The 19,031-nt window shown below is 34.7% G+C and overlaps 1 protein-coding gene across 3 annotated transcripts in view; it reads right to left on the bottom strand.

The window, feature by feature from the left end:
* Positions 1 to 19,031, bottom strand: part of LOC115877712 (glutamate receptor-interacting protein 2) — a 291,983-nt gene that overhangs the window by 71,215 nt on the left and 201,737 nt on the right. For all 3 annotated transcript variants that reach the window (XM_030893991.1, XM_030893989.1, XM_030893990.1), the window contains one exon: positions 17,536 to 17,716. In XM_030893991.1, the coding sequence (XP_030749851.1) occupies positions 17,536 to 17,716 (181 nt within the window). The remainder of the gene's footprint in view (positions 1 to 17,535; positions 17,717 to 19,031) is intronic.

The raw sequence follows: 19,031 nt of genomic DNA, 5'->3' as shown, positions 1-19,031 counted from the left end.
ATCGTTGCCACAAACCGTCCCCTTTTGCCCCAACCTTCCCCCACGTCCCCCAATTCTCGCCTATAATCCCACTGCTGCAGAGCGTCATCCCCGTCACTGCATCGGCTGGATCTGGATCGTGTTCGCGCCCGAATTCCCTGGATTTACCCATCCAGAGAGAGTGGAGAATCGAAGATTTATCGTCAGCTACGAGTAGCAATCGTTTTAGTCGTTTGCGTTAATTGAATAAATTAATTTTTAGCAATTTACAACGCTAAAGGGGTGTTTATTTATCTTTTTATTATATTAATACACAGTGTACTACTCTAGATGAAGTAATGCGGCTCTAGATGAAGTAATGCGGCTCACAAAGAAGGGAGAGATAACGATGATAATTGGAGACTTCAATGCCAAAATTGGCCGTGGTGTTGAGGGAGATAACATAGGGGCATACGGTCTTGGCGAAAGAAACGGTAGGGAAAATAGACTTGTGCAATTCTGTGTAGAAAATAACCTCTTAATCGTTAACACCTTTTTTAAACATCACCCCAGAAGACTGTACACCTGGAGGTCACCTGCAGATAGGGAGAAAAAAATTGTCAGGAATCAGATTGATTTCATTTTGCTAGGCCTAAGGCTTCAAAAGGTATATGAAGTCAACAAGAACCTACCCTGGAGCAGACATCGGCAGTGACCACAACCCTGTCATGCTGAACTTTAGGCTCAAGAGATTCTTGAGAGTTAAAAGAGAAAAAACGTCAAAGAAAATAGACATCGCACTATTGAACAACCCCAAGAAAAAGAAAGAGATAAGTTCTGAGATCGAAAGAGAACTAGAAATGGTAGAGGTACCCGTACGGGAAGAGGATGTCGAAAAGACATGGAATGATTTAAGAACTAGAATAAGAAATATCCAGGAAAAAGATATTGGATTCACGGCAACAAACAAAAAGCAGGAATGGATGACGCAGGAAATACTAGACCTCATGGATGACAGACGGAAGCACAGGGCAAACCCGATCGAATACAAACGTTTAAATGGGATCATTAGGAAAAAGTGCCGGGAAGAGAAAGAGATCTAGATGTCAACAAAATGTCAAGAAATAGAGCAACTACAAGTAAAGTATGACACCTTCAATGTTCATAAAAAAGTGAAAGAATTTACAAACAGACACAGAAAACACCAAGAAACAATCCTAAGAGACATTAACAACGAGATAATTCTAGGAGTAAAGGCTAAGCTTGCGAGATGGAAAGAATATATCGAAACACCTTTTAATGATGACAGACCTTGTTCCCACTTGATCACCACCGATAGATCACATACTAAATGAAAAGGCTCCAGCAATAACCAAAGACGAAGTTGTTCATGCAATAAAAGCGCAGAAAAGCGGAAAAGCTACCGGCCCCGATAAAATAAACGTTGAAATACTTAAACTCATTGCAGATAACGAAAGTAGAAGTCTAGATTTGGTAACAGCATTATTTAACAAATTATATAGCTTAAGCAAAATACCGTCAGATTGGCATAAATCAACATTCGCAACCCTGCCAAAGAAACACAACGCCTCACAACGTGATGACTATCGGATGATAAGCCTTATGTCCCATGTCCTCAAAACCTTTCTTAGAATCATCCACACGCGAATCTACAAGAAGTGCGAAAATCAGATGGACAACACCCAGTTCAGCTTCAGAAACGGACTCGGAACGCGTGAAGCACTCTTCTCCCTAAATGTAATGACACAGTGGTGTAGAGACATGAATGTGAATGTATTTGCATGCTTCATAGACTATCGTAAGGCGTTCGACTGTGTTAATTATCAGATGATCAAAATTCTAAGAACAACCGGAGTTGACGAACAAGACCTATGTTTCATATCAGAACTTTATTGGCATCAAACGGCGGTAGTTGAGATGAATCAGTCAACATCGGAAGATATACAAATCAGACGGGATGTTCGGCAGGGTTGCGTCTTGTCTCCGCTCCTGTTTAACCTGTACTCGGAGACTATATTTAGAGAAGCACTGGATCGAATCCAGGGCGGAATCAAGTTCAATGGAATCCCAATAAACAATATCAGATATGCCGATGATACGGTTATAAACGGTTATAATAGCCAACGATATACAAGAACTGCAAAGCATTATAGATTCCGTAGTCCACTATAGGGTGAGATGTTTGGACTGCATCTCAATGTCTCCAAGACCAAACTATTGGTCTTTTCTAAGACTCCAATAAATGCACACCTCCGTGTCAAGGGACAAACAATTGAACAAGTGACCTCAATAAAGTATTTAGGAGCTAACATCAATAGTCAGTGCGACCCGAAAAGAGAAATATTTTCAAGAATTGAGCAAGCGAGAAAAATCTTTGTGCGAATGAAATCATTTTTTACAAGACGATACCTCAGAACTCGAATGGCCAGATGCTACGTCTTCTCTGTGTTACTCTATGGATGTGAGAGCTGGACACTGGATTCACAGACCGAAAAGAGAATAGAAGCCTTTGAAATGTATGTATACAGACGGATGCTGCGAATCTCATAGGTACAAAGGATCACCAACGATGAAGTACTCCAGCGCATGCAGAAACAAAAAGAGATACTGAACACCATCAAGGAAAAATGCAATACTTGGGTCATGTGGACATGTGGACAGAGGTGGTACATACGAAATACTGCGCCTCATAATAGAGGGCAAAGTGCAAGGGAAAAGATCAGTAGGAAGACGCCAGAACCCATGGCTAAAAGATTTGAGGAGATGGTTTGAACGCTCGTCTGCGAAAATCTTCCGGGCTGCATTTCCCAGAGCCACAGTTGCCATTTGGATCGCCAACCTTCGGCAGGAGAGGGCGTGATAAGAAGAAGAAGAAGTACAATACTACTATTTACAGCAGAAAAATTATATATATATCAGAAAGGGTAAAGCCCGATTAATACGGGAAATCTGCCCCGCGGCTTTTTTGACTTGCACATAAGGGATAGATTTGGTGTCGAATCAAAATAACTCACCTAAAGTTTTAGCTCTTTAACTCAAACGGTTTTCTAAATTTTATTTTTATTTTTATAGTAAAATTCAAAATTAATTAATGATGATTTTTTTTCTAATTCTTAGATGTCCAAGACATGAAAAGATAATATGATCATGATTCTTAAACGCAAAGCCGATTTTTAGCGGAGGAAAGAAAATTAAAATCTTTTTTTAATTTTTTAATCTTCGTGAAATATGTCACTCACTAAAAATCGTCAGAAAATGTATTTTATACTTCATTACACTCAGGATTTTTTTAAAATTTTTTGAAGTGGTGGAACAATAAGAAAAAAATTAAAAACTCATTTTTTTTTTCCTAAAATCTTCTGTTTTAACTAACTTATATTTTTGTTTAGTTTAAAAAAGTGAACAGAGAACATTTTTTCATTAAAAATACATTCTTGTAAGAAATAAACATAAAGTTTATTATAAAAAAATCAGCCCGAGAAGATTTTAGAAAAAAAAAGAGTTTTTAAATTTTTGATATTGTTAAAACCGTTTGAGTTAAAGAGCTAAAAATTTAGGTCGCAGCACCAATGAATAGAATGCTATAGAGGCATTCACCAATGAATAGAATGCTTAACTGCTCCTAATTTTATTATTAGTTTGGTTTTTTTTATGGGGATATGTTAAAGAGAGTTTGTTGTTTACAAAACTCGACCAACTATTGTCGACAACATTAGAAAAATAATTGTAGCTGCTTTTCGAAGTAGAACTCCACATATGCCTTTTAAAATGAAAAGGTCTTTTAAAAAGAGAATCATTTTATGCAGTTAACAGAAAAGGAAGCATTTTGAGCATTTGATTTAGCTAATTTTTGTCACATAATTATAGGTTTATATCTAGGTAGTTTTAATTCTAAAATAATTAAAATATGTTTTAAACGTGTATCTTTTTATTACCGTTGAGTACTTGAGTACTAAAAGGTATATCACAGCCACCCCTAGGTTTTTTTCAAATAATAAAGATCTACTGACGCAAAATCATAAAAATTATAATATCTAGGAAAACCTTTGTCTGAGGGGTAGGCAATTTTAAAAATATTTTGAAGATATATGAATTCCCAATTGAACGCCGGAATAATATACCGGGTGTTCCATTTAAAATAAAAGAGTAACTTTCTTAAATGTGACCAATGTTCCATATTAATTTTGTCTCACCTTGTATAACTCTTCGGGTCAAATTTTAATTTGGTTTAACATACAATGGTTGTTGTAATTAAATATCAGGCTATACAGGGTAAATTAAAATTTAGGTAGCTGTTATTGAAATTTAAAATTTACTGTTCATTTTCACAAAATGTGAAATATGTCAAAATCCTTACATTTTAGGCATATGGTTCTTTAATAAAACTCACTTTTATTTTTTTTCTAGAATCCGAAAATTAATTAATATATAAGGTGTTCCATTACAAAAAACACAACTTTGATGTGTAACTTTTTTTGGTGACACCCTGTATAACTCTATATATTTTTACAAAATGCTTTCGATTAACCTACATATGCTCCCAAAATTTCATTTCGATATAAACTACCGTTCTCCTTGGAGCCTCCGCGTCGTATAAGAGGCGCCACCCTGTATAATATGTTTGGTTTGGTTGTAGTCAAATCGAAACGATTGTCCGGCAAAATGTTTGACCACAGACCGCAAATCCCCGAGGACTTAATTTCGAAACATTTCGAAAGAGGAAAAGTGGAAAATCCTGGAAAGGCCAGGACCGTTTTCCTCAATCTTTATTATTTCGAAAACGTCCTGCTATCTGTCCACCCGTCTCTCCGAGGCTTCCTTACTCGATCTTTTGATCCTGGGGTATTATTTTAAACTGCTCCACTGAAATAATAAGACTGAAGAAAGAACAGAGCTGTGGCATTTAGTTAAATATAACTTTTTTGCTGTTTTATTCATAATTTTTTGTTCTTTTCTTTTCTCTTTTTGTAAATTTTTATGTAAAACGTATTTTTAATAATAGCTACAAAGATATAAACCACATCAAAAATACATTAATAAATAATGATTTTCCACCATCTTTGATTGAAAACCAAACAAATTAAACGAAATACAAACCCCAAAGCATTCGCAGAATACACACAATGATAACAATACACAATATACAGGGTAGTTCACCACATACGACACGGAGTATTGTAGCTAAACGATGAGATCTTTACAAATTGTAAGTTTTGGGTTCGATGAAGGACTATTAGAGGTACAATTTAAAAATAATTTTGCATGATACAGAGTGTCCCAAATAAGTAAAAAATATCTAAGTTGTATTTTTTTAAATGGAACACCCTGTATATTATTACATTTTTAGTTTCTACGATTAAAATAAAGGTAAATTTGATTAAGGTTTATAATACTTAAACCTTACCGTTTTTGAAATATTTTCAATTTTGTGAAATTGCAGTAAAAATTTTAAGGCTTCATTTCTCCAAGGATATCAAAGTTTTTAATACTAAATATTTACTGAAGTTTATTTATTGATCAGTTATTGTGTTGCAATAATAAAAATAATACTACCTTATACAGAGTGTCTAAAAATTTATTTTAAATAATTATTAGCTTCAAACGGCAATAACTTGTTTAATTTAAATGGAACACCCTGTATATTTTACGAGAATCAGATGCACAATTTAATTGTCTATCAAATTATATTATACCATTTTTTACCTATCCCTTCAAGTTTTCGTAGAAAATGCATTTTCTTATAATTTAGACCTCATTTATCAATATACCCATGGAATATTGACATTTTAGATTGTTTTAAAATGCAACAAATGTTTAAAGAGTACAGATAATAATATCGTTTTTATAAAACGATAATATTACATTAGCCCATTTGTATGCAAAAAAAAACTATTTAAATATTTGTTAAAGAGACCAAAAAATACAACTTTGATATTTTTAACTTATTTTTGGATACTCTGTATCTTGTAAAAATATTTTTAAATTGTATTTCTATAGTCATTAGACAGTGTGATAAAACTTAAAATTTGTAAAATATAATCGTTTCAGCTACAATAATCCGTGTCGTATTTATAACAACAGAGACTTTAACTTGCAATTCCATACATACGAGGATTTTTGGAAAAAATAAGGATAGGCAAAGAATATATTATACAAACATCCAATTAAGTACAAAATACACTTAGATCCATTTTAAGCCACACTAAACCAATGAACATTGGACAACAAAAAATTTAATATAGTAGATACCATGCAAGATTTAAATAGTTTTCTTTTTGCATAAATCTGGATTAGTAAATATTATCGTTTTGCTAAAACGATAATATTATTTAAGAAAGGGCGATTTTCGTAAATTTGCTGATTTGTCAGCAATCTAATGGGACAACATTCCATGGATAGATTGATAAATAAGGTCTAAATTATAAGAAAATGCATTTCATACGATACCGCCATTACTCGCTGAAAATGGTATAATACACGCATCAGAAGATGGTCACGCAAGGCGTTTTCTAAAATGAGCTTTTCATGTGATTGAAAAGCCCGATACGTGATGTTATCTGTCTACCGCACTCCAGACATTCAAAAAATCTCATTCCTTTGTTGACTCTTTACTTTTTGGTTGTCGCTCTTAACTTACTTTACAATTGCTTCTCCATTCCGATCTATTGTGAACTGCATCTAAATATTTATTCTGCTTGTTTGATACCCTTTGGAGGGAAATGAATTTGTTAAATTTTTACTTTAGATATTACCAAATAACAAAACACAAGCAGGTCATCATTGTATCATAATAACCTAGTCACAGTAACCCAGTTAGAATGACCACTGTTACAATTTATTGTTTTGATGAAGTATAATAAACCTCAATCAAACTTACCTTTATTTTAATCGTACTAAACTAAAAATAAATATACAGGGTGTTCCATTTAAAAAATGGATATTTTTATTTATTTGGGACACTCTGCGTATTTTTGTAAAAATATTTTTAAATTGTAGCTCTAATAGGCCTCCTCTTACGAACCTACAAGCTCACAATAAAGTAAAAATCTCAGCGATTTTGGTACAATACTCCGTGTCATTCTACAACGACCCTGTATATCTCCCTCAAAAGAAAATAAAACACAACATCTTCCAAATAAAAACAAAATATAACGACACATTTTTTTTGTCTTTCAACCCATATAACACTTCTCCCCTTCGTTCCTAGCCATTCCTCAAGGATATCACTTCCCATCAGGAACATTCCCGAAATATACATAACGCATTCGGGAGTGGCTCCATCTCCGATTCCTGCAAGGAAATGCAAACTGCCTCAAGTCGGGACTCTAGAAAACCCTGTCTTTTCATTTCCAGAATGCTTTGAGGTGCTGCTAATCCTGTGCTGAATTTCAGAGTCTACTCTTCCTCTATAGTTAAAGGGAGTCAGAGAAATACGTAAACATAGACATGTTCGACAACAGCGTTTCGTAAAATATTTCAGTTTAAAGTCCCCTAAAATATCAAACACAATTTCAAGGAACCCCCTAATTAAAAAAAAACAGAAATTTTGGGACAAATTATTTTAGTACAAAAAAATCCATTTTTATAAAAATTAAAAATACCGTATTAATGTGAACGTTGGTTCTGCTTTCTTGCAACTAAATTTATATGTTGAACAGGGTCCCGTCGTCGGGTATCTGTAGCCCAAGAATCTCTCTTGAGAATTTTGTTTGCTGTGAACCTTGCAGTTTGCTTTACTGAAATGTAACTTTATTACGGTGGTTACGAAAATATGTGACAAAAAGTTTTGACGATTTTTTAAATTGCCACATATTATAGACATTTTTTGGCTTTTTATATATCACCCTACATAACCCATATGAATAAAACATATTTTATAGTTTCAGAGATATTAAAAACAAAATATAAACGACACATTTTTCAGCCTCTTTTCAACCCATATAACACTTCTCCCCTCGTTCGAACTGTCCTGAAATAAAAACTATATTAGGTATTTACTTTAGATGGTCTGTACTTACTTTGCTAAAAATATGTAAAATCGTAAATTATACAGAATGTTCAAAATTCTGCGCCAAACTTTCTAAAATATAAAATAATTTTTCCTCGTTTTTTTTAAATGGAACAGAAATTATTATTTTTTCAGTAGACGGAGAATCAAAAAAATGAACTTTTTTTGTATTTAGAAATACAAAATTTTTAACGGTTTCGCAGTTATTTGCGCAACTAAATCTATACAATATATATTCCACAGTAACTGACTTTTATCAAAGAAGCCCAATGATTTGGCATACAGGTTGATTTTTGGGTGTAGAGGTTCGATGAAAGGATTACTGAAATTCCAGTTCCGAAGGGGTTGAAACCACCCCTCAAATAATTACAATATTTTTCATTTTAAAAACGGTCAAGTTTAAAAAACGCTTAAACAGGGTGTATACATTTAAAATAACAAATATAATTATTTATATTTTTTTTCATAATTTAAGATTTTTTAAAAATGTATACAGGGTGTTTCTGAAAATCTGGTCATTGATTAATCACGATCTTATTTTAGGAAGTTATATGTAGAATAGTGAACATCCTGTATGATGATACATACGATTACCATTATTTATAACAAAGTAAAGAGCAGACTATCTAAAGTAAATACCTATTATATTTTGTGATTTCAGAACATATTTTTGTATTTTTAATAATTTATAAGGGTGTTTACATAAATATGACCATTGAGTAATATCACTGAAACTATCGAACTGCCTGACATTCATGTCTTAGGGTTTTGATAAAGCGGAATGACTGAAAGGAAGTAGAAAATCGATATATACAGGCTTGTTCCATTTCAAATTCCAAAAGGGTGAAAACGCCCCTCAAATATTTGAGTCACCCTATTTAAAAACGGTTAGTCTTTCGTAAAAACATCTTGACACGCATAATTTATTTTGTTTTTTTACATATTTTGAAATTTTTTAAAAAATCATACAGTGTGTTCCAAAAAGTTGGGTAATTGATTAACCACGATTCTGCTTAAACTGCTTGACAACGGATTTTTCGAAAGTCAAATTCCAACGTTATAGAATAATATCGCATATTGTTCTAGGGTGTAGAGGTTCGATAAAAGGGATTTTTCGAAACTCGAATTTAAGGGGGTGAAACTATCCCTCAAATATTACGAAGAAGAAGAAGAAGAAGAAGAAGAAGAAGAAGAAGAAGAAGAAGAAGAAGAAGAAGAAGAAGAAGAAGAAGAAGAAGAAGAAGAAGAAGAAGAAGAAGAAGAAGAAGAAGAAGAAGAAGAAGAAGAAGAAGAAGAAGAAGAAGAAGAAGAAGAAGAAGAAGAAGAAGAAGAAGAAGAAGAAGAAGAAGAAGAAGAAGAAGAAGAAGAAGAAGAAGAAGAAGAAGAAGAAGAAGAAGAAGAAGAAGAAGAAGAAGAAGAAGAAGAAGAAGAAGAAGAAGAAGAAGAAGAAGAAGAAGAAGAAGAAGAAGAAGAAGAAGAAGAAGAAGAAGAAGAAGAAGAAGAAGAAGAAGAAGAAGAAGAAGAAGAAGAAGAAGAAGAAGAAGAAGAAGAAGAAGAAGAAGAAGAAGAAGAAGAAGAAGAAGAAGAAGAAGAAGAAGAAGAAGAAGAAGAAGAAGAAGAAGAAGAAGAAGAAGAAGAAGAAGAAGAAGAAGAAGAAGAAGAAGAAGAAGAAGAAGAAGAAGAAGAAGAAGAAGAAGAAGTTAAGACCCATAGTTTTTTTTATTATACGATTAGTCCAAAACTCAAGTTTTTTTATCATTTTTTCTAATACATTATGCTTCTGTTTTTTCAGTGCCTCATGAAATTGTTTTTGGACTAGATTACAATGTTGCCACTACTCACTGACGAGTATTTAACATGAATCAGAAGATGGTTACGCAAGGCGTTTTCATTTATGAGCTTTTCTGTGACTGGAAAGTCCGATACGTTATGATATCCGACTGATTCTTAAGTTTTCATGGAAAATATTCTTGTACCTTTTGGGTTGTCCACCCGGTGTTGTAGGCGGTTTTCTTGAATTCTGCATAGGTGACCAGCCCATCTTAAGCGGGATTTAGTAATCATGACTTCAGCGCTCTCGCAGCTAGCTTTTTCTAGGACTGATGAGTTTGGGACATGGTGGTACCATTTGATTCTTAACAGTTGTCTAAGGTGTCTCTGTTGCTACTTGTTTAATGCGTTCGTCGGCGGTACGGCACTTAGGTTTCGCTTCCATATAACATGGTGGGGATTATTTTTTTTAAAGTTTATATATTTATTTACTAGGTATACCATAATTAATATTACTAGGCAATGGTTAAAACTAATTGAACTTCTTACTTAATATTAATGATGTAACAATTAACTACAAACCAATGGTTTTTTTATGTTAGAGCTCCTCTATGTATACTAATTTCTCTGGGAATACGAATGGTGGTGTTGGGGAGTTGTCGGAAACAGGCGACGAGTTGAAACTCTCGTTTTCCATGTCTAAGTTGTTTTGGGAAGTTGTGTTGAGGGAGAATAATAAGAAATGGCTTTTATCTTAGAATATAACATACAATGGAGCGATTAGTGATGATATTACACGCTGTGCGACTATTATATCATTGAGACCCTGCTCTAAACATAAAATAAAGTAACACAAGACCGAAAACGAAGTGACATCGTGACATCGTATTCTTGATAATAAGGATTTACTGTCAAAAGGTATTTGAAAATTTAAAATAAAAAAAAAATAAAACTGTTTTCTAAAAAGTTCTTATAATATGACAACATAGGTAGTAGATTAAATTTACGTGAAAGAAAAAAATCCAGTGGTTCTCAGAACGCAAAAAATAATTTTTTTAAAAGTCACAAAATTATTAATTTTTGCGACGTGATTGACAATATACAGAAGTCATTTTAACGCCTGGGCATAAAAGTACGATACTCTTAATAGTAGATTATTTTCTTTTATCTATGACACGATACTATTGTTAAACTGACATGAAGTGTCAAATTCAACGAGCGTAATCATAGTTTCTCGATATATGTATAATTACTTACAAGGTATCCATTACTTTTAAATATTTTTATATTATTTAGAACATTTGAAATTGTTTATAAACTATTTGTGGCGTTTGAAAAAAATAGCATGTTGTATTCGGAGCAAAAATGACTTTTGTACCTCGACTTAATTTTCCCATACGTACAGGGTGTCCCATTTTGGTTGAAAACATACGGTATCTCCGTTATTCGTGAAGATAGAAGGGTGCAGTTTGCACATGGAAGAAAAACAGACTACGCCACTGTATTCTACGTAAAAAGTTCTACAAGAATCAGTTTTCACCTTTTCGATATCATACATAATAACGGAGATACGGGGGCGGTCCCAAATTGCAAAATTTTCGAAAAGACCCTGTAGCTCAGAAACGAAAAGGGTTATAAACATTTTGTTGACAGCATCTTCCATTTGACGAAAAAGTGGCACAGGTTTGTAAAAACCGCACCCTTCTATCTTCACGAATAACGGAGATACCGTATGATTTCAACCAAAATGGGACACCCTGTACAGCCTCGCCACCAAAAAGTGTCATAAATAAATAAAACAATATTCTATTTTTTTAATTTTTCAAAGTAAAATAACTCGGTTATTTTGATCTTATTTCAAATAAATAAAATTTGAAAGACGGTAAAGGGAAAATATGTTTCTTTTATCGAGATCTACCAGCCCTCAAAATATTTGCACTTTTTTAAAGGTGCGTATTCATTATCCGCACGAACGAACGAACGAACGAATGTTCGCTAGTGGTATGGACGGGGACCGCACGATAGAACCGCACGAGAAGACCGCACGCATTTCTTCATTCGCGCGCCAGTTCAAATCGTCAAGATATTGTTATAAACCTGTTTTTTTTTGTTTATATACCGTCAAAAAGTAAACACAGTCCCAGAGGTATCATGTTTTAAAGTGTAATCAAATGCAAATAGCGTCTAGCTCGAAGCGAGCTATATTTTTCGCTCTTTTTTGCCGAGCTCTAAAAGAAAAATGCGGAAGTTATGCAACAATTAGCACGGCGCAGCCAAAACACCTTCGAGATATAATATTTTAGCCGGAAACTGTAACTAACGGCCTGCATACGCCGTTGTTATGCGAGAAAGAATCCGGAAAATAAGTAAAATTGAAGAGAATTTAGCAAAGAACGAACTATGTGATAACGGAAAATGGAAATTGAGAGAGAAGAGAAAAAAAAAGGATTTTGTTTTGTTTGGGGTTTAAAAACTTTCCGAAATATTTAGTGGAATGAAGAATATTACATTTTGTATCCTAAAGTTATTAATCAAACTTAAGCTTCATTCAGAACCTCGCAATTAGTAGAATAAATTAGTGGTTTCAATTACACTTTATACTTTTTACGATCACATTCACAATGTTTAAAAAACATAATTAAAATTAATAGAATATCCTAGCAACAGCTTGCTTTTAGTCAGTTGTATCCATAGAGAAAGTTTAATATTTAGCTTATAAAAGATCGCGCACACTATACCTGCACGGACCGGCACGGACCAGACCAGTAAAATCTACCGGTGAAGGTGACCGTGTTATTTAATAGAGTAGGGGACACTAGACCAGTACCAGCACGTACCGCCACAAGCCACGACCGTCAAACAGGTCGTGTCGGTCAGGGACAAATATGACCGGCAATATTTATGCCTGGTCGTGCTGGTCCGACCTAATGTGCGCACCGGCGAACCAGCACACCTCCACAAACATGCAAATATTGAAGGGTTTGTCAGTATTTCGAGTACGCTAGCTGGCTCAAGTTGCATGATGTAGGTTAGATTTCGTTTATTTTTGTTCGAACCTTTAAATCGTTTTAAATATGAATGAAAAAAAGCTTATTTTACTGGTACAAAAGTATTCAGAGCTGTGCGATACGAGCCAAGCATTTTATATATAGAGACCAAGAAAGAAAAGATGCAATATGGGAGTCGATAGCAAAAAAAAATAATTAAATTTGATTTGTGACATTCGAAAATATTGGAAAAACTTTTCTTCGAATCTTTTTAATTCAGGAAACAAATAATGAAATTCGCCATATTGCTTTCTCTTTTGATTTATAGGGTGAACCCAAAATCTTCTTTTTTTCTTAGCTTCCTTCTCTTCCTCCTCTTCTTCACACAACATGGCTAAAATAATAATTTCTTCGTCTGAACTACTCATTTTCAATACTTCTATGTTGCACGCTCTAGTAGTTGAGCCTTGACAACTGTACTTTTTTCGAAACTCTCGCTTATGTTGCTGGTCTGTGGCGGTAAAGTGTGCGATGTCATGCAGGATGCAGGTTTGTGCTGTGCTGGTCCGTACTGGTCCGTGTAGGTATAGTGTGCGCGATCTTTAAAACAATCAACTTTTGATTTCTAACCACAATTTCTCTTGACGGAAGATAATCAAGGCCAAAATGACATTTGTCGCAAATTTTTAATGCCGGTTCCACATTCTCGTCCGAATACGCTCGCTGTGTCTCGCCGAGCTTCTCGGCCGAGAAATTCGTGCTCGGATACGGCCATACACATTCTCGCTAAATTAGCGAATGTTTCAGTTGCAGTTGTGAACTCCCGGGAAATCCATCATCCGTGCGAGAACGCGAGAAGATGGCCGACGCAGAAGTTTTTTTTCTCTCCTTAAGCTGCCTGGAGGACACTACCCACTAAACGTCACCCCCTCGCTCCTGCCACGTCTACCTGGACCTGCTGGACGCATCTCCTCAAGTAGACACCGGACTGTTCCTTTTTTGTCATTACCCCTGCTCTTCGCTGTATTTTGCCTCTAGTATATTTTGTGCAAGTTTTGAGATGGCTTCAAAGTTTTCTCTTCTTTCTGTTACCGATTTTAAGAAGGTATCTGGGGAGATGTTGCCACCAATCGTCATGCGTGCCTTACATCTTTCCTGTTCCCATCTTGGACAAGCAAACATTGTGTGTTCTGGAGTATCATTGGGTTCAGCACAGTATCGGCATTCCGCGACTTCCCTCTTTCCAATTTTACACAGGTAACTCCCAAAAATTTCCGTGGCCACTCAATATTTGAGTAAGATAGAAGTTTACCTCTCCATGCTTTCTTTTAATCCACATATTTATATTTGGGATGAGCTTATATGTCCATCTTATCTGTCCTTTTTGTGATACTTCCCATTCTGCCTGCCACTGCTGCACTGTGCGGTTTCTCTCCATCTCTCTGCTTGCCCTGGTTTGTACTTCACCCTTGAGAAAGAGTCGTTCTCTTTCTCTTGAGAGAAGATGCAAGGGCACCTGACCCGATATCACCAAGGCTGCCTCAGTTGAAGTAGTCCGATACGCCGAGCAGACCCTCAAAGCCATGACTCTCTGTGCACCTTCAAGTCTTTTTTTATTTACGTGCATATTGGTTGCTTCGTTCCACACAGGTGCTCCATACATAATAATATTCTGGCACGCATATGCTAACACTCTTATCTTTGCTGGTGTTGGGCCCCGAACGTTTGGCAGTATTGCGGACAACGCTTTAGCAGTTCGTTGTGATTTCAGACACACCTCCTTGATGTGCAGGCCCATCGTGAGTGCACGCTCTATGTGGAATCCAAGATAGTTGACTTGCTTTACTGGATTTTTTATTATATCCTTAAAATTAAACCTTATATGGTCAACTTTTCTCTTGCGGCTCAGTAAAATCGCCTCTGTTTTTCCACAGCTATTTCGAGTCTGTGCTCACGCATCCATCTGGCTATGATCTTTAGTGTATCATCCAACTCTGTCCCACCTGTACAGTAAGCTCCATGACACTGTCGTATAATATGTTCCACAGAGTTGGCCCCAGCACCGAGCCCTGTGGGACGCCACCGAATACCTCTCTTTCGTCTTCTCTATTGACTATAAATCTATTATCAAGATAGCTTCTTATTATGTTCACCAAATAGCCACTTATGCCCCATCTTCTAAGTTCTTTAATAATTCTTTCCCATGACGCGCAATTAAATGCATTTTTAACGTCGACTAAAATCAAAGCATTATGCCAAGTGGCTTTTCTTTTCACGATATCCGATATTTTCTTCATTGCATGTGTGGTAGATTTCCCCTTTACAAATCCATACTGGTTTGGATGCATACCATTTCGTTTCTTCCTAATTTCTTCCAAGAGTCGCGTATTGATGAGTTTCTCATAGACTTTCCCGATTACATCAATGAGGCAAATCGGACGATATTTTGGTGGATCATTTAGGTGCTTCCGGGGTTTCTCTATTAGGGTTAATTTGGATCTCTTCCATTCTTTAGGGAATTCATTTCTCTGAAGAAAGTTATTGAAAAATGTTCTAAAATATTCTACATTGTCCAATATTAGCGTTTTTATCACATTTGGTGGCAAATTATCACAGCCCGGAGATTTGTTAATTTTTATATCTTTGGCAGCATTTATTATATCTGAATCACAAAAAATATCACATTCTCTTATCACAGTTTGTATATTATTTGGTTGAGTCCAGGTTTGTCTCTCATATACAAATAGAGCCTTAAACTGTTTGATTTTTTTCTTCTGGGTCCATTTGAACTGTGGGTGGCATTTTTTTCAGCTGGGATCTTATTATCTTGTATGCTTGACCGTAAACATTTTCTTGTAAGTCATCGCACAGTTTTTCCCATGAACTTATTTTTGCAATTCTGATCTTTTGAGACAGATCCTGCTTTGCTTCTTTGTAGGTACGTTTATAGAGCTCGCGAAGATCATCGTTTCTTGTTTCTCGTTGAAACCTTCTTCTTTTTTTTACTTCTAAAATGTTTGTTTGGATATCTTCGTTCCACCAGTACGGCATGTGGAAGTCTTCATCACAACGGACAGTCGGAGTACTTTTTATGGTATGCTGCGCGAATTACTTTTGCCATTTTGTTACGCAGAAGTTGCTGCTGCTGTTGCTGTAATTTAATTCTTTTTCATTATTCCACTCCCATTTTGTTTATATCACAACACAAGACAACCTCTGAACCCTCCGAAATCTAGCGGTAATATGCGTATCAATGCGAGAACCCGAGAACGTACACTATTATGCTCGCTCATCCTCGGTATTCTCGCGAGCACCTTTGACTCGAGCCCAAAAAACCGATTTTCGACGGAGCACCGGCGATGCCGGGAAAGACAAAGCGAGGTAAATCGGGCGGTCCCATCTACACACTCGTTCTCGGGCTTTCTCGCCGAGCAACAGCGAGAATGTGGAACCGGCATAAGTATATTTAGTGGAAAAGTTAAAAGTTTGATCACTTTTTCTACTAATTGAAAATGTCTACCGCTAGTTTTGACGTTCTTAATGCTTACATTGAAATTAAAGGAACAAACTTCGCTAATTGAAACCACTAAAAATAATCGCAATAAAAAAACAATATAAACATAATCTACATCTTAGTTATTAATACAAAATGCTGAAAAAAAAAGGTTTCAAAAAAGGCTATGAAATGAAGATCGCTGTCATTTTATATGTATAATTATATGGGGAATGTCATCGATCGTAATTTCAAAGCCAACTGGACGCCGCGCCGCGCCGTTTTTTTCGATCATATGGTAGTAACAGTCATTTTCTAGAAAACAAATCTCATGATATTAAAAGGTAATAACACTATTAAACAAAATCTCAATATCTTTAAGGGGGAATTCATTTATTGAAGAAGAAATCCGGTACTTCGCCACCAAAACAAAAATTTGAGAAAGTAAGGGTTTGAAAATTTAATTTTCTAAAAAAACTTAGGTACCTAAATCTTAATACGTGTATACATTCTAAATCTGCATAAAATTTCCTACAAATACTGACATTTTTATAATTTTCGGACTATATGTTTTCTATTTTTCTAAGACCTTTGGAAGTGTGCAAAAAATATCGGAAAATGGGCAAATTTTCGATATTTCTCCATACTAATCACTTCATACATTTCACTGATTTTGGAAAAACTGCTGATATTTACTAATTAAAAAGCGTATAATAGGAAAATATAGGCCATTGTGGTTTTATAAGTACAGTATTAGTTGTAGGGGAAGTAGAACAGTCATCAAAATTATCTGAAATACATGGGTTTAAAAAATTTAAAATTCTCACAAAACTAAAATTTTTAAGCCTTCTAAGGTGTATATGTTCCGAATCTGTATAAAATTTCCTACAGATTCTGATATTTCTGATATATTTTGGACTACGTTTACTATTTCTCTAACCATCATCAAAAATAGCTAAAAAACAAGTAGTTCAAAAATTTAATTTTCTCACAAAACCAAGGTAACTAAACCTTCGGAGGTGTATACTATAAATCTACATACATTTTTTAGGACTACGTTTAGTATTTTTCTAAGACCTTCCAAAAAGTGTAAAAATAACAAAAAAGATGAGCATTAAGATACGAACTTTGTGTAAAGTAATAGTGTATCGACAAGGGTTTTGTTTATAAGTTTCAGGTCTATGACGACTTTTTTTCTAATAAATAGATTTAATGAAAGAATTATGTTTAGAACTTTTTAGAGAATAGGTTATAATGTCGATTTTTAAATATAATATAAAAATCTGGTAAAATATTACCTGTAAGCTGGTGAATCTGTAGCTATCCTGGTAATCAGTATATCAGCTGATCGATTATCCGTGTGATCACCTACAGAAACTGTCAGTCCATATCCCAGCCCTCTGTCGGATGTCAGTGTAACTGTCAGCGTTTCCGGATGAGACACCCCAGCAGAACCTGGACAACCACAATAGTTACTACCTAGAAAAAAAAAACAAAAAAATAGAAATAAAATGGATTTAAAGTATTCAACTATTACTAAAATCAATTTTTAATAAATAACAATTTATTTGAAATTTATAGTGCACTTTTTCACAATTGTGTAGGTTATGAGACACTTTTTCTTAAAGAAAGCACAAAAAACTAAAAATAAAATGGATTTATCTACAACCGTTTAGTTATAACGATTTTACATCACTATTTTTTTAGTATTTCAGTTACGTTATGAGATTCATAACAGTGGTGTTATGAATCTATATAGTCTGTTTATTATCTGTATATTATGTATATTTCATGTAAACTATATCAGTTTTAAAATACAAACCAAAAATACGAGGTATAATTATGTTTTCCATGTATTCTACAACATATTTATTAATCCGTAGTATCTAATTAGCGTGACGTAATAAATCTCGCTCCGAGGCTGTTCTATTAGAGACGGCATTGGTCTGATATTTAGAAATGTCAAAAGCTGATGACATTTTACTTTTGACAATTATGCCATTTCCTGTTGATTTTTGCAAGAAGAGGAAGAACTGTCACTTGTTTTATCATTTTCCTTTTCTATTTCACGAAAGTAAAAAGAGTTACCTATCTGATTCGTTCAGGCACTCAATTTAAAGAATACTTAAAGAATATCAGTAACTTTTTTGATAGAGGGATTTTATATTTGCCGTGTTGGCAAAAAATAACGGTCAAAATTCAAAGTTATTCATTTTATAGACTATATCAACGTTCTTCTTCAAGGATATTGTGGCTCGCAACATAGAATAAAACGTCCATAGACTTGATGCGCTGTATTTCCGTGCATTATTTTCAGAATATGCTAAAATTACTTTTTCATTGCATTGATTTTTCACCTTTTTGTCATCACACCAAAACTGGTTTTATGTTTTTTCATATTTTGATCGCGACTTTTCCGGCAATAATGATTCCGTGGCACGTACTGCGGCAACTTCTACATCTGAAGGGAGACTTTCGGAATCGCTCATTGTAATTTTTAAAATGATTTTTCTGTGCAAAAAGTGCTCGCGTTTACTTGACAGGGCAAACTGACTTTTCAGAAAAAAAAACTCTCTACTTGATAAACAACGTTTGTAACTATAGTCTGAAGCAGGTAACAATTCCCCACGATTATAATGAAAAAATTGTGACAAATGTCATAGTTAAAGGTGGGCGGCTAATAAACGAAAATTAAAACAGCATTTTCTTATTTTTAGGTTGTAGATAAAACGTTGTACAGGGTGGGTCAAATTTGACGCTTTTAAATGGAAACACCCTTTTCTATAGGAGATAG

The sequence above is a fragment of the Sitophilus oryzae genome, unplaced genomic scaffold (assembly GCF_002938485.1).
Source record: "Sitophilus oryzae breed Bouriz unplaced genomic scaffold, Soryzae_2.0 scaffold_1498_pilon_pilon, whole genome shotgun sequence".
Lineage (NCBI taxonomy): Eukaryota > Metazoa > Arthropoda > Insecta > Coleoptera > Curculionidae > Sitophilus > Sitophilus oryzae.
The sequence above is the reverse complement of the archived record's forward strand: the minus strand, read 5'-3'. Positions and strand labels throughout refer to the sequence as shown.